Source organism: Eublepharis macularius, chromosome 3, assembly GCF_028583425.1.
Source record: "Eublepharis macularius isolate TG4126 chromosome 3, MPM_Emac_v1.0, whole genome shotgun sequence".
In the NCBI taxonomy this organism is placed as follows: Eukaryota; Metazoa; Chordata; class Lepidosauria; order Squamata; family Eublepharidae; genus Eublepharis; species Eublepharis macularius.
This window is the reverse complement of record NC_072792.1, coordinates 187,490,373-187,513,456: the sequence shown is the minus strand read 5'-3', so window position 1 is coordinate 187,513,456 and position 23,084 is coordinate 187,490,373. Positions and strand designations below refer to the sequence as shown.

The 23,084-nt window shown below is 46.0% G+C and overlaps 1 protein-coding gene across 1 annotated transcript; it reads right to left on the bottom strand.

Annotated features, from left to right (window-relative positions):
- Nucleotides 1–17,079: 17,079 nt before the first annotated feature.
- On the bottom strand, nucleotides 17,080–18,039 carry LOC129326379 (olfactory receptor 52K1-like). Its single transcript, XM_054974537.1, has one exon. It carries the CDS (start codon nucleotides 18,037–18,039, stop codon nucleotides 17,080–17,082), a length of 960 nt encoding a protein of 319 aa, XP_054830512.1.
- Between the last annotated feature and the right edge of the window lie 5,045 nt (nucleotides 18,040–23,084).

Sequence of the window (23,084 nt, the reverse complement as noted above, 5' to 3'; positions counted from 1 at the left end):
TGACTTGGATAGATGGCCTTACATGAACCCCTCAGACTCCCCTTGGGGGATATTAGTAAATAACAACAATAACATTCAATTTATATTCCACTCTTCAGGACAACTTAATGCCCACCCAGAGCAGTTTACAAAGTGTGTCATTATTATCCCCACAACAACACCCTGTGAGGTGGGTGGGGCTGAGAGAGCTCTGAGAGAGCTGTGACTAGCCCAAGGTCACCCGGCTGGCTTCAAACAGAGAAGTGGGGACTCAAACCCGGCTCTCCAGATTAGAGTCCTGCCCTCTTAACCACTACACCAAACTGATTGATGGAGAATACAATATATAAAAGCTACATTATAATAATCTTTATTTTATTCAAATGTTTAGATCCTGCCTTTTCCTGTGACCCAGAGTGGCTTCCAAATCCACTTAAAAACATACAAATGCAATAAACGCCCCCAATAACCCCCATCTCCCCATAAAATCCACTGTAGCCTCCAGTCCATTGAACCCCTGCCAAGTAAAACATCCTTGCAGTGCCTCCTCTGCCAGTGCCCCCTAAACCTCCTCAAAGAGCTCACTGCATAGGGTGGGAGCTAGAATGGAAAAGGCACGGACTCTGGTCAATGCCAAGTGGGATACCTTAAGCAGGGGAAAAGCCAATAGCTGGCAAGCAGAGGACCGTCGTTGGCACATTAGTGCACAGAGATGGTTCGTCAGATATTTATTTTTTATTTATTTTTATATTTCAATTTATATACCGCCCATCCCCAGGGGCTCTGGGCGGTGAACAGTTAAAAGCGATAAAAACAAGAACTAAGGGGGGCGGGGCGTCGTGAGCGTGCATGCCAGACGCGTGAAGTTCAGGCTCCTGACTCAAACTCCCTCCCGACTGATTTAATCAGCTTTTAACCCGAGCTCTTCATAACAAATCATGGGCAAAACAGGAGGTAATAAAAATAAGACTTCAGAATTGACCGTACAAACGGTTAAAACCTTTTTCTCACCATCTGAATCAAAGAACGGGGCTGAGATGGAGCCGCATGCTGCAACCAAGATGGCTGCTGCCCCTGCCAGTCAGAAGGCAGATGACAAAGAAATCCAGGTACTGGAAGCTCATATTAATCTCAAACTAGATCAATTTGAGGAGAAATTTGCTAATCGGATGGAAAAGTTGCTTAAGCCTATGAATGAGCAGCTAACCCTCATTAATGAAACTCTTCAGCAAGTTACTAAAACAGCTGACTCAGCGTTAGACCTCAGCCTGTCTTTGCAAAAAGACGCGCGCATAATGCAAGCAAATGAATACTGGCTGAAAAATAAAATCATGGATCTAGAGAATAAAATAAAATACAATAATTTGAAATTCCGCGGATTTACAGAGTCAGACGAAGGCACAGCAGATTTAACTGCGTTCTTATCAGGCTGGCTTGCTCATGAGCTGCAGTTGGAGAAGGGGGTGGCACCAACCATATTGTCTGCTTACAGGCTGGGTTCCCCTCGAAATCTGAGAGCAAATGCTAACAGAGACATTGTTGTCCGCTTTTTGGATTCCCGTACCAAAGAAAAAATCATTCAAGAAGCAAGGAAAAGAGGCACGTTTTCTTTTCAAGGGAAAAAAATACAAGTCTTCCAGGACTTGTCGAATGAAACGCTGCTGCATAGGAAAGAGCTTAAGCCTGTCACCTCAACGCTAACTAAAGCAAATATCAGATACAAGTGGGTGTCATCGACTAAGCTACAGGTTGCACATCAAGGCAGAGTTCTTCATGCAGTGGATATAGTCTCTGGCCTGAAACTTCTCACCGATTTGAACTTGCCAACCCAAGACTTGATCGTCAACCCAGCAGAAAACATCTCGGCTCAAAACCTTCCCACTCAAGAGAGATGGATCACAATCCCCACGAAATCATCTTCTTGAGCTAGAGATTGTTCACCAATGTCTCCTGTTTGACTCGGCTTTTGATGCGAAGAGCTTGCAAGGAATAAGGGGGGTGGGGGAGGGGGGGAAGGAAAAGAGGGGGGAAATTTTGGCTTGTTTCTTTTTTGTCTGAGAACTGACTGTTCTCTTCTGTCGCTACCCTTATCTTTTTTCTTTCTAATTACCTTCTGAGACTCCTGTCAAAAATGGGTTTTGGCCAAACTTTTATACGATCAATCAGCTTACTTTATGCCAACCCTACGGCCCGGTTAAAAATAAATGGTATAAATTCAAAGGATATTAAACTTACAAGAGGGACCAGGCAGGGCTGCCCCTTGTCACCACTACTGTTCGCCCTTGCTATAGAACCTCTGGCGGAATCCATAAGACAATCAGCTGAGATCAAAGGCATTAGAATAAAAAGTCATGAATATAAAATTTCTCTCTTTGCTGATGATATGGTTCTGTATATCTCTCACCCTTCTGCTTCATTACCTCCCTTGGAAGACAAGTTACATACCTTTGGTCAACTATCAGGTCTTAAAATTAATAAATCTAAATCTGAAATTTATCCTATTAATTTATCCCCAGACACACAAGCTCAGATAGCCTCCAATTATGAATACCAATGGATCAGCAAGAACTGGTTCTATTTAGGAATCACGATCCCTGTCAACCTAGCAAATTTAAAGGAATCTAATTTTAAAACCCTAGAACTCAAAGTTATAGGTGAATTTAAAGAATGGAGCAAGTTGACTTTATCCTGGGCTGAAAGAATACAACTGGTCAAAACCATGATTTTACCACTTTTCTTATTTAATTTTCGTATGCTGCCTATTAATCTCACTGATCAAGATATCCAAAAGTGGCAAACTCTTATAAATAAATTTATTTGGGCTAATAAACGTCCTAGACTTAATTTTTCAACCATGAAACGTTCAACCAAAAAGGGTGGCTTGGCTATTCCAGACCTAAAATGTTATTATATGGCAGCACAGCTAGCAAACATAGTGCTTCTTTTGCATTCCTCAGATAGTTCAGACTGGACATATGCTGAAACTGCACATCTTCTTCCCCATGATATAAAGGATATAATTTGGACAGACCCTAAACACAGGCCTACCCAAACTCTTGCCAATCCATTTTTGAAATCTACTATATCTGTATGGGACAGGGTAAGAAACTATCTAGCTCCTACACCGTCACCACTATCATCCTTCCTGGACCAATCGTGGTTTCCACCAGGTCAGGATTTAATTTCATTTCAGCAATGGAAGGTAATTAAGAAATCTAGGATCATTGACATCACCAAACATGGGGCCATCCTAACTAAGGAGCAAATAGAAGGGGATACAGAGGTTGTGGTCCCTTGGTATCAATACTTACAATTATCTCACCTTATAGGCAGCCAATTATTTGTCGACTCCTGGAAACGGGAGTTTACAGATTTTGAACGTTTATTAAAAAAAATAGAACCTCATCGTAAAGGCCTCATAGCTAGCATCTATTCTAATTTAAACTCACAGAATGATCAATCCTCATTAAGGTACCAATTGAAATGGAATACGGACTGCAGTACCCCCTTAACAGAGGAGCAATGGTCCACAATATGGTCTGGCAAGCCCCTAAATTCGAACGCAATCAATATCAAAATGTCTTCTTTTAAATTGTTGTCGAGATGGTACATGACTCCTCAATTACTACACCAAATTAATCCCAATTTAACACCGCTCTGTTGGAAAAAGTGTGGTCAAATTGGTGACTATATCCATTTGTGGTGGTCTTGCCCCAAGATCCAATCATTCTGGGACTTAATTTCAAGGAAAATTAAGGAGATTACAGATTATGAACTGCTCATGACTCCAGAATCAATTTTGCTGGGTCTTTGGGAAGACCCTGTCATACCAAAGGTGCGGAAAAATTTAATATTTATGTTACTTGCTGCTGCAAAAATGCTTCTAGCAGCACACTGGAAATCAGACAAGCTTCCGAAGCTACAACAGTGGGTTCAGAAAGTATGGGATATTTTTATTACGGAAAAAATAGCAGACCACCTTCATTCTATTAATAAACCACAGTATCAGTCATCATTCTTTACGCAATGGTTGCCCTTTTTGAATTACTTATACAATACTAATCAACTGCCTAATGCTGACATCAATACTTTTAGCTTCTTAGCTATAGTATGAGAATATCTCCTCACTGTTCCCCCTTGCACTGTTTTTGTAGTCTATTACATTGGCTTTGTTATTGTTATTGACCGTTCCAAGGTTTGTTTCTTGTATTATTGTTATATGTATTTATGAATATTGTAAATTGTAAAATGAAAAATAAATAGTTAAAAAAAAAAACAAGAACTAAAATCAATATACAAACAATAAAACAAATTAACAAAGTGCAGTGGTGGGGAGAACCCTCCCCCACCCCAAAGGTGGGAGGCCGACATGGCACCGCCCCCTTCAACCACCGAATGCCTGGCGGAACAGCTCTGTCTTACAGGCCCGGCGGAACGATAATATGTCCCGCTGGGCCCGGGTTTCCATTGACAGAGCGTTCCACCAGTCTGGGGCCAGGACTGAAAAGGCTTCCTTAGGGCCAGGGACCACAAGTAAATATTTATTCACTGATTGAAGCAATCTCCGGGGAACGTACAGGGTGTCAGAACTGTGGCTAAATAATGTCCTTACTCCAGACTACCTTCTGCAATCAGACAAAAGCCCGTTGTTTTCAAAAGTTTACTGAAGAAAGAGTTCATTATAGTCCACGGGCCCAGATACAATATCCAGGCCGGTACACGTGTATTGTTACGAATGACAGGCAAAGCATGAGTTACAAAGTATCAGAACCCAGCATGTCCAACCTCCCCCCATAGTTCTCAACACAACCCCTTTGAAGCTGAGAAAGCGAAAGTTTCCCAAGGCTGGAGAAGCGATAGCCAAAACAATCCTCTTCCGTGAGATAGCTGCTGGGAACACCTTGGCACCTGTGAACAAAGCCCTTAGAATACTGAAAGAATTAATATGGAGTCTCTTTGGTTACATACATACACTTCAATCCTGACATTCTGCCTCCTCTAAGATGCCCCTCCCCCCAGGCTTGTGCGGATAACGAGTGTGAAATGTTCTGACAAGTCTGGGCACATGTACATGTGAAGAGTGCACCCATTCATCAAACCCAGAGTCAAAATCCTTCCATCTGATAAGGTAAAATAGCTGGTTCCGCTTAAGTTTAGAGTCCAAAATTTGTTGTACTTCGTAATGGGTTTGATCATCAATTAAGGTTGGTATAGGAGGGGCTCGAGCATGCCAGTGGTTTGCTGCTGGTGCTTTTTTCAAAAGACTGACATGAAACGTATCATGCACGTGGCTCAAATTCTTTGGCAAATCCAGGGCAACAGTCACTTTATTGATTACTTTGCGAACGGGAAAGGGTCCTAAAAATTTCAAAGCTAGTTTGCTGCTGGTTTGTGTTACTTTCAAGTTCTTTGTGGCTAAGTAAACAAGGTCTCCTGGTTGTAAGTCCCATTCGGCCGCACGGTGGCAGTCGGCGTATTTTTTGTAATCCTGTTTGGCTTTGTCTAGATGCTGTTTAATTAGAGTCCATTGTTGAGCAGCTTCCCCCCACCAATCTGAAACGTCGTTGGCTGTAGAAGTAGGAGGGGGGAGCGCTTCAAACGGGAAGGGTTTGAAGTGGAAACCATAAACGACTTTAAAAGGAGTCTCTCCAGTAGAAGCATGTACACTGTTATTATATGAGAATTCCGCGAGGGGAAGCAAATCGACCCAGTTGTCCAGTTGGAAGTTAATATAACAGCAGAGGAACTGTTCCAGTATTTGGTTAGTTTTTTCCGACTGCCCGTCGGTTTGTGGGTGATGACTTGAACTTAAACCTTGCTCAATACCCAGAGTTTGCAAAAGCTCCCGCCAGAAGTTGGCAACGAATTGTCCGCCACGATCCGAAATCACCTTTGATGGAAAAGAATGTAGTTTTACAATGTGCTTAAGAAAGATATCTGCTAATTTTCTAGCTGAAGGTATAGTGGTGCAAGGTATAAAATGAGCTTGCTTGGAGAATAAATCTACTACAACCAAAATACAATTGTGACCTTTGGAGGGGGGCAGGTCAGTGATAAAATCCATGGATATTATATCCCATGGTCTGCTTGGTGTTTCTAAAGGTTGCAATAGTCCTGGCGGCTTGCCTTTGCGGGATTCGGCACTGAGACAAATGGGGCAGGATGCTACATATTGAGAAATGTCTTTGCGCATGCCCGGCCACCAAAATTGGCGTTGTACTAAATGGAGCATTTTTAAGTACCCATAGTGTCCCGCCGTAGGGGCATCGTGACAGCGTTGTAAAACTTCCTTTCTTAGACTTTTGGGTACATAGAAGCGGTCTCCCCAAAGCCATTCTCCGTGTTCAGATTGCTGCAGTTTTTCTTTGGGTATGTTTCCCCCCTCCTTTTCCACTTCAGCTTTTAGTTTTAGTTTCCACCCCTGATCGGGTTGAGGGGGTTGGGTTGTGCGGCTGCGCGTTGTCACCACTCCCCCTAATTGCTTAGGCGAAAAGACAGTGTCTATTGTCTCCTCCCTTTTGCTTTTGTGCTGGGGCATGCGTGATAGGGCATCAGCGAGAAAGTTAGTTTTGCCCAGCAAAAAGTTTAAAGTGAAATTGAATTTAGAAAAGTATTCCGCCCACCACAGTTGCTTAGCATTTAATCTTCGGGGGCTGCGTAAGGCTTCTAAGTTTTTGTGGTCTGTCCATACCTCAAAGGGATGACGGGCTCCCTCTAACCAGTGTCTCCAGGCAGCAAGTGCTGCTTTTACAGCGAAAGCTTCCTTCTCCCAAACATTCCAATTTCTTTCAGCTTCAGAAAATTTTCGGGACAGAAAGGCACATGGCTTTAGTTTCCCGTCCTCCCCCCTCTGCAAAAGTACGCCTCCAATCGCGGTGTCGCTGGCATCGACCTGTACTACGAAGGGGCGATTTTCATCAGGGTGTTGTAGGACGGGTTCAGAAACAAACTGTGTTTTAAGGTGGTTAAACGCTGATTGGCACTCTGGCGTCCAGCGTAATTTGGCACCCGGTCTTTTGGCTTGGCCTCCCTTGTCTTTGGTTTTTAACAGTTTGGTTAGGGGAAGGGAGATTTGGGCAAAGTTCGCAATTAATTCTCTGTAGAAGTTGGCAAAGCCCAAAAAGGATTGTAATTCCTTGCGGGTAGAGGGTGTTTGCCAGTTTTGTACTGCTTGTATTTTGCCCGGGTCCATTTTCAAACCATCTTTGGAGATACAATAGCCTAGATAAGTGAGTTCTGTTTTGTGAAACTCACATTTAGATAATTTGATGGGCAATTTGTTACACATGAGAGTGGTTAGAACCTTCTTCACAAGTTCTACATGTTCTTCTTCTGTTTCTGAATAAATTAACACATCATCTAAGTACACCACTACTCCTTGGTATAAGAATTCATGTAATACTTCATTGATCATGGACATGAAAACCGAAGGGGCCCCGGCCAGGCCGAAAGGCATAACTAAATACTCAAACTGGCCGAGGGGCGTGTTAAAAGCGGTTTTTCATTCATCACCTGCTTTAATACGAACATGGAAGTAAGCGTCTTTTAGATCCAATTTTGTAAAGATCTTACCTTGCGCCACGACATTGAGTAGATCTCTGATGAGTGGGATGGGGTAGGCGTTGCTGGAGGATACTGCGTTAAGTCCTCGAAAGTCCATACAAAGTCTTAGTCCCCCATCCTTCTTCTTAACGAAAAGTACTGGAGCCGCATGCGGACTATTAGCGGGTCTAATAAATCCTCTTTGAAGATTGGTGTCAATAAATTTACGAAGTTCTTCCCTCTCATTAGGGCTCATAGGATATAGTCGGCCTTTGGGCAAAGAGGCGCCTGGTAGTATCTCTACGGCACAGTCCGTCCTTCTATGGGGAGGTAAGGAATTGGCCTCTTCTTCAGTGAAAGCTTGAGTGTAAGCTCTGTATTGTTTGGGTATTTGGTTGATTTCTTCTTGAGTGAGAAAAGCGTGGTCAGTGAGGGTAGGATTGGTCCCCCAATTATGATTCCAACGGTGATTTTTACAAGTATCATGGGTGAATGTGATACTCCCAGCTGCCCAGTCTATGTAGGGGTTGTGATCCCACAACCATCTGCTTCCCAGAATCAATGGATATTTGGCAGTGGCACTAATTACAAACGATCTTACTTCCCAATGTTGCCCCATGCCTGTTATGACTGGTGCGGTTTCGGTAGTGACCGGATTCATGTTAGTGCCATCCATTTGTTCAAAAATAACTGGGGTTTCCAATTCTTTAATGGGAAGTACTAATCCATTCACTAGTGCCGGTGCAATAATGTCTCTAGAGCAGCCCGAGTCTATAAGGGCTTGAACCCGGATGTGCATTTTTCTATCTGGATTCTCCAATGTTACTGGGATGAAGAGTATGGACCCTTGAGGTCTGTTCAAAGTAGGAACTGACTGAGTTTTGATCTGCCGTTTGGGTCCTTTTACGACAGATCCATTTCGTTTCCCGAGGTAGGACTCTCTGGATTCTCCTCCCCGGTTAGAGCTGTTGAATCATAGTCCATAACTTCTTCTAGCTCTAACCCTCTTTCGGGAGGATTTTTACGAGAAACTCCTCTGCCTCTTGCGGTTCTAGGCGCTGGTGTTGGGCGCGGTGGCGCCGGGTAGGCTGCGGGGGCTGGACGTCTTAGTTGGAGCGGAGTTCTTTGCACAGGCCGGTACGGACATTGCGCCGCAAAGTGACCGCTTTGGCCACACTGCAGGCACAGACCTTGTTGCCATCTAGCATCTCTCGCTCCTCGGGTAGCATATCCAGCACCTCTGCCTCCTCTAATGAGAACTGAGGAGAGCCTTTGTCCCGCATGTTGTTGTTGTTCCACTAAACGGACTTCTAACATGCGGTTTTCTACTTCACAAGTCAATTGAATCCACCCTAATAAGGTGGGAGGATTATCTTGCATGAGTGCTCTATCCAACAGCTTGGGATTCATGCCTTGTTTGAACAGAATTATTTTAGTCGATTCCTCACACTTTGGGCATTTGGCGGCAAGTTGTCGGAATTTGGTAACATAGTCTCTGGCCGACATGTTGCCTTGCCTAATCGACTGCAATTCTGTGCGAGCTCTCGTCTCCTCTAAAGGGTCTTCATATTGAGCTCGCAGTGCATCCACTAACCCTTGAAGCGTATTTAACTCAGGAGCCCCTATATCATAAAGGCCTACATACCAGTCTGCGGCTTTTCCTTGGAGACGTGATCCCAAGTGTTCGATTTGACTGGCTTCATCTCCGAATAGATGCCCCCATCGATTGCAGGGCTTGCACGAGGAAGAATCCTAGTTTGGAAGGATCCCCATCAAATGTGGCTTCTAACTTTACCCAGCCCATGGGTAATTCTTGCGGCCTGGCTGCGGGCGCCGGTACCGGGTAGTAATCAAGTGGTACGGGTTGTGGCTGAGGTTGATACAGAGGTTGTTGGGGCCTCGGCTGAGGTAGCTGCGGAGGAGGCCCCCCCCCCGGAATTGGATGTATTGGTGGTGGGGGTCCTCTTGGTGCAGGAAACATCGGCGCTGGCTGTAACGGTACCGGCTGCACCGGCACTGGTTGGGCGGGGGGCGTACCTCGCGGTGCGGGCAATAACGGAGCTGGCTGCAGCGGTGCTGGGAGCATTCCTCGTGGCGCTGGCAACCGCGGCGCTGGTTGTAATGGTGCCGGAGGCGTCTCTCGTGGTGCCGGAAGCAGCGGGGCTGGTTGTAGCGGCACCGGTTGTATCGGGTGAGGAGTGTCTCTTGGGATCGGTTGTCTTGGGGCTGGAGTTCCTCTCAGCCCAGGCGTCAATAGCGGTCGAGGAGTGGTCCCCCTTCCAATAGATCCCGGGAACGGTGAGAGACGCGGAGTGGTACCTCTTTGTAAAGGCGCCAATATTCCCGGCAGAAAAGGTTGCCCTCCTCCCTGAGGTGTTGTTGCTGGAATAAAAGGCGGTGTGGTGGCGGGATCTTCTCCTGGAGGACGTTCCAGTGTACCTCTCGGGGTTGTCGGAGGTTCTTCTATAGGTACTCCCCCACCATCTCCGTTCTCTTCCACTTCTTCCTCTGTATCTGGATCCGGACAGGGATCCTCTGGTCCAGGGCAGGGATCCTCTGGAGAGGGATCTGGTGGTTCATTGGATTGTTGCGGTATACCCTCTAGCGGAAGCGGTTGGGCTGGTCCCCCCACCTCCGTCCTGGGAATATACTTTTGTAAGGTAGACAGGCTCTGCTGCAGGCCTGCTGGCAGTTCCCGATTTTCTTCCGAACTCCCAACCACGAGTACCAACAGTAGGTGAACTGCATGGGTCAGGCTCTCTTCCGTGCTGGTTAGCCTTTCCTCTAAGATTTGTACTCGATTCATATGTTTTTCAGCTGTTTCAGTATCGGTGTACTGAGGTGGTTCCTCGGTGGCTTGCGAGGTATCCACATATTCAGCGTATAATTCCGCACAGGCTGCCCCAGGCCAAGGCCTTATTTCTCCCATGCCTTGGGCCCCTGCACCTTGTTCTTCTTGGGACCTCCCTGCTAAGATCCCTTTCACTAGTCCCGTAACCGCTGAGATTCCAGCGTCAATTGCTACGGTTCCGCTTTGCAACTGTATCCATGAGTGTTCACTTAAGTCTTGTTGCCCTGACCACGGGGTAACTTCTGCATAGTCCCAACTTAATACATCACGACGGGACGTTTCCCACTCCAACTGGTCGGCTTCTCTGTTCCAGTAGTACCATGGTTGGCTACTGGGATGCTCGGCAATTACTCCTAAACTCCGCTGGCCATCCATCGGGGGTTGCGTGAACACTGTACTTGCCCTTCTTTCTCTCACGTCCCGCGGCCTCACGCCCCACTGCGTCGGGGTCGGCAAGGATATCAACGGATCTGCTGCGGCAACGGGCCGGGTGTCCGTTCTGCTAGGAGTGACCGTATAAATCATAGTGACAGAGGATCCTGTCCCCCTGGGAACAGGTCCTGGAGGTTCCAGTCATTGAGAGCCGGGGGAGGCATATGGATCAAACAAAGGGTCCCTGTCGGGAGCGGCTTTGGTATCCGTCTTCTCTGGCTTAGGCATTGGAAAGAGTGATTCGTAACAAAATGTCAGAACTGTGGCTAGATAATGTCCTTACTCCAGACTACCTTCTGCAATCAGACAAAAGCCCGTTGTTTTCAAAAGTTTACTGAAGAAAGAGTTCATTATAGTCCACGGGCCCAGATACAATATCCAGGCTGGTACACGTGTATTGTTACGAATGACAGGCAAAGCATGAGTTACAAAGTATCAGAACTCAGCATGTCCAACCTCCCCCCATAGTTCTCAAAACAACCCCTTTGAAGCTGAGAAAGCGGAAGTTTCCCAAGGCTGGAGAAGCGATAGCCGAAACAATCTTCTTCCGTGAGATAGCTGCTGGGAACATCTTGGCACCTGTGAACAAAGCCCTTAGAATACTGAAAGAATTAATATGGAGTCTCTTTGGTTACATACATACACTTCAACCCTGACACAGGGAGAGGCGGTCCCGAAGATATGCCGGTCCCAATCCGCTGAGGGCTTTAAAGGTAAGAACCAACACTTTGAACCTGATTCGGAATTCAACCGGAAGCCAGTGCAGCTGGCGCAGGACAGGTGTGACTGGTAAGGTATTCCAGTCAGGACCCGCGCCGCCGTATTATGGACCAGTTGTAGTTTCCGGATCAAGCCCAGGGGTAGCCCAGCGTAGAGTGAGTTACAGTAATCTAGCCTGGAGGTGACCGTTGCATGGGTCACTGTAGCCAGGTCCTGAGGCGTCAGGTAGGGGGCAAGTTGCCTGAGTCCTTGGCCATATGCATTTCTGCCCACGAACTAGCATTAAAGAAGTTAGAAAAGCAGAAGCATAAAAATTGGCACCAAATATATAATGTTGTTGTTGTTGTTGTTTATAGATCAAGAGGGGCAGCTGTGTTAGTCTGTCTGTAGCAGTAGAAAAGAGCAAGAGTCCAGTAGCACCTGTAAGACTAACAACATTTGTGAGCTTTCGTGAGTCACAGCTCACTTCTTCAGATGCAGCTAGAATGTGAGTCCCTCTGTCCTTATATCTTGGAGAGTGGAGCGATTGCAGAAGCCGAATGACAATAGCAGGTAAATGACAAAAACCAGTGAATGACAATAGTAGGTGTGATAGGATAGGGTGGGCTATGCGGAGGGGTGATGGGTGTGTAGAAATCAACATTGGTAATGGTTACCAATGCAGATGATTACCAGTGATTACCGATGCTGATTTCTCCACACCCACCACCCCTCTGCATACCCCACCCTATCCAATCACGCCTGCTATTGTCATTCACCGGATGTTGTCATTCGGCATCTGAAATACTCCACTCTTCTAGATACAAGGACAGATGGACTCACATTCTCGCTGTATCTGAAGTGAGCTGTGACTTGAAAGCTGTTTATGATCGTCATTTTAAGCTGAGTAATGATTTTTTAAACGGCTTCTTTTAATATTGATAGTTTTATAGTTGCTGTTTTTCAGATTTTATTGTATTTGTCCGTCCATTCTGACCCACCTTGAAGAGCTGGAGAGGCAGCAGACACATTTGCTAAATAAATAGATAATTATAAAAGGTCTGATATCTCTCTGCAAAAGAAATGAATGAGATCCCAAACTTTTGGTCCGCTGTCCCTCCTGGGAGGTGCCACCATTCATTTTGTCAGCAGCCTCTACTGAGCTCCCAGTTGGTCCACTGGCTGTTGCGCTTCCCTTTGGATCTCACAGCTTTCCAGCCACAGCTCAGAGATCTGTCCCACCAGATGAGCGTGGCATCTCTCTTTTTAGTATCTGACTTCCAATCATTTATCCTTCACATTTTATCTCAGCCTTCCTCCAAGAAGCTCAGGGCATAATGCTCCTCTCCTCCCTGTAAGGTAGGCCAAGCCTTGAATAGATCTCTGTATGTAAACTTTTAAAAAATAAATCGGGGGTCAATTTTCTCAAAGCCATTTGTCTTCCCATTCTTGGGGGCCCCATTTCTATTATCTTTAGGGAGCAGACAAACGGGGGGTGTTATGTCTTGAAAACTGGCAGCTACCAGCTTACAGGAGGGTAGCCACAAAGTTTCGGACACCACAAGCTTTCCTCTTGCCAACTGAGAGCAGGAGAGCAATGCAGTCTGCACACAGTCTTGAAGCGACCAGTGAGGCAGGCGTTTTAATGGAGCAATGCGTAGTGCTCTGGACAGCATGAACCCACCCGCCTCCCCCACACACAAGAAAACACATGTACAGGGGATTTCTGCATGAGATGTTTTTATCGGTTCTGGCCCCTTACAGCTTCAATTTATCCCCTGAGTTCGGCATGCACTGACAGAATACCTTGGTTCAGTCTACAATTTGTTTGTTTGTTTGTTTGTTTGTTTGTTTGTTTGTTTGTTCGTTCGTTCGTTCGTTCGTTCGTTCGTTCGTTCGTTCCACCCTCCCCGCAAGCGGGCTCAGGGCAGATTACATCAGATAAAAACATTTCATACAATTTACATATCATAAAAGCAATAAGACCGTTGAAAATTTTCAGACAAAATCATCTAAATAAGTATAACGGCTAACATGCCAGACAGCAGCAGTCAATATTAAAAGCCAGATGGTGGACGACTCTGATGCGGAGGGCTCAGATCTTCTTTTCTCCTCTTTCCAGGCCCACGGAGGCCTAGCCCAGCCTCAACCATATCCCTGGCGGAACATCTCTGTCTCACAGGCCTGGTGGAAAGATAGTCAATCCTGCTAGGCTCTGGTCTCGGCAGACAGAGAGTTCCACCAGGTTGGAGCCAGGACCGAACAAGCCCGTTTTTCGGTCCTGTTTCCCACACGCCTTCGAGTTCAGCATGGTGAAAGGCAGCAGCTGTTGCAGAATCTATTTCCGCCTGGTTTTTCTGTAGTTTTTCTCTCTACACACAAACCCCAATATTTTTTTACTGTGAAGTTAAAAGATGGCTTTTTTGAAATGCAAGAATGTTTTCTTCAGTGCAAGTCCTGGACCTGCATTTCGGCATCCCCTTTATCCCCGCCCCCGTACCCTGATTGGTTGAACAGCAATGTGTAACCCACACCCTCCCCCCTTTCTTCCCCCAACAATCTCATCCCACATCCCTAAAAAAAATAAAATGTCATTGTTTGTTGTGTTCTGGCCTGTTCTGACCAGTTTCTTCTTACCCTCCATGCATCTGAAGAAGAGAACTGTGATTCTCGAAAGCTTATGCTACAGTAAAGTTGGTTAGTCTTAAAAGTGCTACTGGACTCTTTTCTATTGTTTGTTGTGTGTGCATGCTAAACTTCGCAGTATGAAGTAAATCATCTTCTCACCAATACAAGCTATTTAGGAAGACATTTTGTACACGAGTCTCTCAGTTTCCAATCTTTGTAGTCCAGGTTTTTCCTGATTTTTCATTTTTTATTTATTATCAGTGCTTTTTTTTCTGGGGGTACGCAAGGGTACGCATACCCATAAACATTTTGTGAATCTAACGGGAGGAAGTAAAAATTTTAAAATGTTGCCATTCCCGCTAAACCAACGCCAAACGTATTATTGTGGATATTTATGTGATTTGTTACGTTTTATGTAGCGTATGTTGGCAACAAAGATGTTTAGTTATATTTAAACTCACTAGGAGCGCTGTTGGTCTTACAAAAAATGGAATCTCTTTGAGCATCGAACACACCACCAAGATCGCTGCCATAATCAGTTAGGGTGCAGACAAATACAAACAAGTCTTCTCTAAGCCACTTGGAGCTCTGGTACTTGGACTCTAGCATGGTGATTGGTCAGTCTTGTTGCTACCCCTGATGGTGGCGACCAATTTGTGTATTTGTGTACATTTTGCACAAAGAGTGCAAAGAGTTTGTCTATACCGAAACTCTTTGGTTGTGCGAACATGTCACTATACAGTAGAGGGGCTTGGTTGGCAACACCCATAATTCTCATCACGGACCGTCTTCTGATGTCATTTCCTTTCACGGTGTTTCCTGAGTCTCAGATGGAAGTGAGTGTTTATTCTGTGAAGTTGTATGGTGTTTTACTGATGAAAGTTTGGCCTATATCCTCGTTGAGTGGCAGTATTTCAATATGAGTCGGAAAATACTAACTATTTTACATCCTCACAGCCAGCAAAGAAGTGTAAAGTGAATGATGACTCTGTAAAAACAAAAGATTTGACAACGGTTTTGTGAGATACAGCGTCTGCTGTAGACCACGTGGAGAGTGGGCACACGGCCCCGTCTTCTGTTGACCACGTGAAGAGTGAGCATGTTCTTGGTAATTTTGTCCACTGACTGCATTTCTTTTTTCTGATTTGAGCTATAAAATGGTGATTTTCATGAGTCAAACTGAGAGTACCCCTAAACATTTTTTTAGGGGGGAAAAAGCACTGTTTATTATTTTATTTTATAAGACAACAAATCCGCTCTGAGACTGGTTTTCAGGGAGAGCAGAATAAAAATGTAATAAAATAAATAAATAAATATTTTAAAGTTTTCCTCCAAAACATCTCAGCCCATCTCAGCCAATGAACATAAAGAAATTTTGTTAAATTTGGAGTCCAAGTAACACCATCTAATCATTGACAGACACGAAGAGGGTGAGGTAGAGTTTAACCACAACCCCTTCTAACATCCAAAAGTTACAATATTGTAATACATGTGCGCGCGCACACACACAAAAACACACCAACCCCATACTGACAAAACTACTGATGTCCTCTTTCCTCAGAAGGTCCTTGGCAGAAATGAGGCAGTTTTTTAAATGCAGAAATAAAACTCAGACGCCACTTTAGTTCAACTTCCTCTTGTGTGGAATTAAAGGAGCCCAAATCAGATTGATCCTTGCAGGCCGAATACCGAGAAAATTCGCTCTAAGTGAGAATGCGGAAGAGCCCAGACACGGGCCTCTCCTAGCAAGTGATAATGAAGTGGCAAACGATTGTTCGGAAAGGCTGGGGTAACACATTCAGAGTGGCAGACTTTTTTTTTAAAGAGCAGGGTGCCCCTTGGGTCAAAACTTTACACATTATGAAACGTCTCCGTTCCCCACTCCCACCACAAAAAAAACCCCAACTCTACGAAAATTCAGTTCATCCTCAGTGGCAAATAATTTTGGATTTGGTACAAGGAATCACTCAAATAGAAAAAGATCATATTTACAAAATAGTAAAGAGTCCAGTAGCACCATTAAGACTAACCAGCTTTATTGTAGCATAAGCTTTTGAGAACCACATACATGGAGAGTATGAAGAAACAGACCAGAGATGGGGAGGGGAGCGGGGAGAGGGTGCAGGGTGTAAGGGCCATGTAAATGTAAATCACCTGCAAAAGTCAAGAAGAAGGTAGAGGACACAATCAAGACTGGGTGTGACCCCTCCCCTCCATAGCTGAACCTGAATGGAATGCCCAAAAGGCAGTTCTGATAATGAGAGAACCATCCAGAGTCTCTATTCAATCCAAGTCTGACTGAGTCAAATTTACATATGAATTCCAATTCAGCAGCTTCCCACTGGATTCTGTTCTTGGAAGGTTTCTGTTGAACTACAGTGGCCTTTAAGTCCTTGATGGATTGTCCTGGTAGATTGAAGTGTTCTCCTACTGGTTTCTGGATATTGCCATTTTTTATGTCAGACTTGTGTCCATTTATTCTTTTGTGCAGAGGCTGGCTGGTTTGTCCAATGAACAGAGCAGAGGCGCATTGTTGGCACATGAGCACATATATCATGTTGGAGAATGAGCAGCTGTGACAGCCAGAGATTGTGTAGTTGACGCCATTGAGTCCTGTAATCATAATTTCTGGGTAAATATGTACGCAGAGTTGGCATTCAATGAATACAAATCTGACCTCAAAATGCTACTGGACTCTTTACTATTTTTCAACTATAGACTAACACAGCTAACTCCTCTGATAGTTACAAAAAGGACTCTTCTACAAGTTGTTGCAAAGATGACATGGACACACTAAGAAAAGCTGAAAAGGGGCTCTGGAGTTATTTGGGCTAACCAGGTATCTTCCTTTGCTGCCCAAACTCGGTGGCCCGTACAGAGAGCCCTCCACAGAACAAGGCTAGTTATGGAGGCGCACGTGGGGAGCATTGGCCAGGCATTCTCTCCCTTCAGAAGCTTTTCCGGTGGAAGAGGTGGAAGATTTGCTCTCTTATTTGCTTGGTTTTCACCCCATAGATTATGGGGTTCATCATGGGAGGGAAAAGAAGGTAGAAGTTGGTAAGCAAGATGTGAATGTGGGGGGCAACATGGTGACCAAACCGATGGATTATTGAGGAGAGAATCACAGGAGCATAGAAAATTAAAATGGCACACAGGTGTGAAATGCACGTTCCAAAGGCTTTGAGCTGCTCATCCTTCGAAGCCAGACTGAGCACAGCTCTTATAATCTTGGCATAGGACAGGCCAATAAAAGTCAGGTCCAGAACCACAAGTAAGACAGCCACAATGATCCCGTAGATGTTGTTGAACCGTGTGTTGGAACAGGCCAGCCTCACCAATGCCATGTGCTCGCAAAAGCAGTGGGCGATGACGTGAGAGTGGCAGTAGGGCAAGCGCCTCAGCAGGAAGGGCAAAGGAGATGTTAGGAGAACAGCCCGTGCCAAGGCCGCCAGCCCGACCTTGACGATCAACGAACGGGTGAGGATGGTGTTGTACCTGAGAGGGTGGCAGATGGCAATATAACGGTCAAAGGCCATTGCCAAGAGCATGGCAGACTCCATGATGGAAAAGGTGTGGAGGAAAAACATCTGGACGAGGCAGCCAGTCAAGCTGATCTCCCTGGCGCTGAACCAGAAGATGCTGAGTGTCTTGGGCATGGTGGTGAGGGACAGCACCACGTCGATGGAGGCTAACATGGAGAGGAAGAAGAACATGGGCTTGTGGAGGGAGGCGTCTGTCTTGATCACGTAGAGGAGGAGGAGGTTGCCCAGAAGGGCGATGGTGAACACGGAGCAGAAAGGGATGGAGATCCAGAGGTGGAAGTTTTCCAGTCCAGGGATACCAGACAAGAAGAACACTGCAGGAACGGAGTTGGGAGCAGAGCCATTGTATCCGCGGGGAGCCTCCATTTCAAGATAAGGAGAAAACTGACTCCCCTTTCAAAAGGACCATTATCTCTTGCTGGATGCTGCTGTTGCAGTCAATAACTGGGCGGCGTGGGTCCACCTTCTCTTTAGCACCACAGAGGGGAAATCTGTTGGCAAAAAACACAAATAACACTAAGCTTTGCTGGCTCACACCAAATTCCACCCCGTTCAGCCCTCCATCCCCAGCCGTGGCCCAACAGGCACCTCTGGAAGCTCAGAGGAGAGCAGCAAGGCCCGTGCCATCTCCTGGGTTTTGAGAGAACTCTGCTCATGTACATGGGGGTTCCCTCCAGCTCTCCCAGCTAGTAGTCAGCCATCAACCAGCCTGTCCTCCACTACCATATCAATACATTGTAAACCTTATTGTTGACAAAATTGAAGAGTTATGTAATGACACAAGAAGAATAGCAAAATTAGCCAAACCTTTTCTGAGTTCAGCCCACTGAAATGGATCAGACCCAGCACTGAAGAGGAGGAGAGGCAAATGGGAAGGCAAATACGGGCAAGGTAAAGGTGATATATCAGGTGGGTTCGTCGTCTTATTCAGGATTCTGAGATAGCCAGCCCGGAAGGCCAGAAATAAATGAAATGTGTGCTTGCATTTCTGTGGAATCTTTGTTGTATGCACGGCTGAGAATTCAGCAACGTCTCCTGTGAGCTTCCTTAGGTAACTGGCGCGTGCTGAGCATCGCCTGCATAATGGCATTGTGGGTCAGGGAAGGCTCACTTCCTCTGGCAGAGCCAAGAAGGCCCCCCTGGCTGTCGAGACGCAACGGCGAAATCCTTTGCAGCTCTCCAAAAACTCAGCAGCCTCCCTGGACTTGCCTTTCTCTCTCCCTCCAGCATTGTTTAGGTTTCTTTTTTGAAGCCGGCATCATTCTCAACATCAGAAAACTACCTGTGTGTTTGCATTTGTGATGTATCCTAAGAATTAAAAGCACAAGACACACAGGAAGGCTCATCTCCCCCATTTTCTCCTAGCAGCAACTTGTGAATGCCCCCCCCCCCCGAAAAGTGACTGTGAGGTTGAGAGATTTTCCCCATTTCCCCTTATTGTTGCTCCCCTCCACCATCTGGCATTTTATTCTGCCTCCACCAGCCCAGTTCAAAAAATCGAACATCATGCCTAACTCGTAATTTCTGCTGGGTCTAGTTAAAGGATGCACTGCAACAGAGCTAGGAAACTCGAGAACTACGGTTGACAACCCCTGGCTTGGGAATTCTTGTTGGAGGCGGGGGGGGGGGCAGAGCAAGGGGTGGGCAGGGGCCTCAGCAGATGATAATGCCACGGAGTCCGTCACATAGAGGACGGAGCAGAGTTGTTTTCTGTTGCCCCAAAGGGATGGACCAGAAACAACAGGTTAAAATTAAAGCAAAAGAGTTCCCGGCTAAACATGAGGAAGAACTTCCTGGCAGCGAGAGCGGTCCCTCAGTGGGACAGGCTTCCTCGGGAGGTGGTGGGCTCTCCCTCCTTGGAGGTATTTAAGAAGAGGCTAGAGGGCCACCTGACCGCTATGGTGATTCTCTGACTTAATATGAACGTGCGCAGATCGAGAGAGGGAGGGCATGAAGGGATGAGCCGGTGCTCAGTTCTTGTGGCCCTTTCTTACATGCCCAGGGTAATGCCGATCGATCGCCACTTTGGGGTCAGGAAGGAATTTTCCTCCAGGCCAGATTGGCCAAGAATCCTCGTGGTTTTTTGCCTTCCTCTTGGCATATAGCAGGGGACACTGGGGGAGTCAGAAGGGGGGAGAGAGGGGTGAATTCCATGCATTGTGCAGGGGGCTGGACTTGAAGACCCTTCCTGTTCTATTTTTCCACTCTCTAAAGTAGCCAGTTTCTCCAGGGGAACGGATCTCTGTTGTCTGGAGATCAGGTGTAATTCTGGAAGAACTCTATCTGGAGGCCAGCATCCCTACCAAGGACAAATTGTGGAGCCAGAGATTCTTAGGTTTGCCAACTCCGGCTTGGGAAATTACTGGAGATTTGGTGGGTGGAGACGTGGAGTGGCAGGGTTGGGGAAGAGAGGGGCTTCATCAGGGTATAATGCCACAGTCCTCACTCCAAACGGCCGTTTTCTTCAGGGGAATTAACCTCTGTCATCAGGAGATCAGTTGTAATTCTGTGAGAGATCCAGGCCCCATCTGGAGGTTGGCAGCCCCAGATTCTGCATGAAATGGTGGCGCTGATCCAAGGCAGTGCAAGACTGAGCGTCGTGGCTCCCAAGAACTCACCTGGATCCTGCAGAAGAGATGTGCTCAGGTGTCTTCTCCGCTGCCCAATATCCCCCAGCTTTACAGCCCCTTCTGTTCCCCAGCAGCCACCACCCGAGTTCAAGATTTATCGTCCTGCATCCTTCTCCCTCCTGCTCCCTCCCCACACACAGACAACTCCACCCTCTCTAGAGGACGTGCCTTTCTCTCCAGCGATACCCTCCAATATGTCCAGGGGGCGGCAAGAATTAACTCCTTGCTTTCTAAATGGCGTTTGAGAGCTAGTTCTGCATTCATGGCTAACTACCCCAAGCTGTGAAATGGGAAGACCCGGGTTCATATTCTGTCCTTGCTGTGACTTGGATAGATGGCCTTACATGAGCCCCTCAGACTCCCCTTGGGGGATATTAGTAAATAACAACAATAACATTCAATTTATATTCCACTCTTCAGGACAACTTAATGCCCACTCAGAGCAGTTTACAAAGTGTGTCATTATTATCCCCACAACAACACCCTGTGAGGTGGGTGCGGCTGAGAGAGCCCTGAGAGAGCTGTGACTAGCCCAAGGTCACCCGGCTGACTTCAAACAGAGAAGTGGGGACTCAAACCCGGCTCTCCAGATTAGAGTCCTGCCCTCTTAACCACTACACCAAACTGATTGATGGAGAATACAATATATAAAAGCTACATTATAATAATCTTTATTTTATTCAAATGTTTAGATCCTGCCTTTTCCTATGACCCAGAATGGCTTCTAAATCCACTTAAAAACATACAAATGCAATAAACGCCCCCAATAACCCCCATCTCCCCATAAAATCCACTGTAGCCTCCAGTCCACTGAACCCCTGCCAAGTAAAACATCCTTGCAGTGCCTCCTCTGCCAGTGCCCCCTAAACCTCCTCAAAGAGCTCACTGCATAGGGTGGGAGCTAGAATGGAAAAGACACGGACTCTGGTCAATGCCAAGTGGGATACCTTAAGCAGGGGAAAAGCCAATAGCTGGCAAGCAGAGGACCGTCGTTGGCACATTAGTGCACAGAGATAGTTCGTCAGATATATGGATCCTTGGCCAAATGCATTTCTGCCCATGAACTAACATTAAAGAAGTTAGAACAGCAGAAGCATAAAAACTGGCATCAAAGATCTAAGATGAAGCCCAGAGAGTAAATATTTTTGCCAGCTGTGGGAAAAGTAATACTTATTTTTATTACATCCACTGTCCTATCAGGGGATCAAGGCAGTTTCTGTAATTTCCTTAATCACCACTGCCAAATCACATAAAACTACACCAACTATCGAGATTCCTCTGCCTGCAGTCTTTATGCAGAGGAGTTAGCCGTGTTAGTCTGTGGTAGCAAAATCAAAAAGAGTCCAGTAGCACCTTTGAAGCCAGCTGATACACACACCAAAAGGAGATGTTTACATATACTAGCAAAGGAATGTTTTGATTGCTCCCTCCCCCTCCCCCCCTAATTGCCTCTTCCCTCTGCTCTTCTGTGTTTGACCAGTCTCTGTACCAGGCATCTGACGAAGAGAACGTGATTCTCGAAAGCTTATGCTACAATAAAATTGGTTAGTCTTAAAGGTGCTACTGGACTCTTTTTGATTTTGCAGTCTTTATGACTCCCTAAGTACCCTGGTGGACATTTCCAGCAAAGACGCCCTCCTTAGAACATAAGAAGAAAAGAAGACCCCTGTTGGGTCAGACCAGCAAGGGTACACCCAGTCCGGCCTCCTGTCCCACACAGTGGCCAAGCAGTTACTCTGGAGGGCCAGCAACAAGGACTAGAGGCTTAGCCCTTCCCCTCAACTGCACTGGGATTCAAAGGGAAGATGCTTTGCTAATGAGTCAGGGACCATAGACTTCATCAACATTTTTGCCTCATATATTATCTGCTGCTTTAAATATGTACTCCTATGTACCACCAGTGCTCCATGCTGTCTAAGGTTAGTCCTAGAATTGATTATGTTCTGCTTCACTATTTTTTCTACTCTGTACTGGATTCTTGCTAATACTATGTCTTTTAAACTTGTATCTATTTACCCTGTGGCATTGTTTATGGAAATGTCCCTGATACTGTATGGAAATGTACTTGATACTGACTGTGCTAATCTCATGCTGTGTAATCTGCCTTGAGTCTCAGTGAGAAAGGCAGACTATAAATGACATTAAATAAATAAATAAACAAACAAACAAACAAACAAATAAATAGGGTTCACTGTCTCTGAATGTGGACGGTTTTAGGTGGGTAGCTGTGCTGGCCTGCAGTAGAACAGCAGGATTTTCATCCAGTGACACCTTAGAAACCAAGAAGATTTTCAGGGTATGGGCTTTGTCGTCTCTTCTCTAAATGAAAAATCTTGGACTCTTCAGCCTTTTCTCATAGGGAAGGTAACCCCCTACTCACCCTGGTTGCCCTTATCTTCTCAGGGAGACCATTTCATAAAGCAGGAGCCCCCACTGGAAAGGACAGCTGTTGGAAACCAGTGGACATCAGCGTGGGACACGTCTTGTGGAGTTCCCCCTTCCTATTCCATCTCTGTGCAAAGCCCTTAGGAGAACTCATTGGTGGATCTGGAGTAGGCTGCCATCAATACGTTGAGCAGGGTCAGCCCTGGTTAGTACTTGGATGGGTGACTACCCAAGGACGTTCATGGCTGCCCACGCAGAGGCAGGAAGTGGCAAACCAACTCTGTTGGTCTCTTGCCTTGAAAATCCCAGAATAGGTGGCCGTAAGTTGGCTGCAACTTAACAACACTTTCCACCGCCATGGAGTTTCTGAATAAGAGGAGGGCAGACGTCCATGTC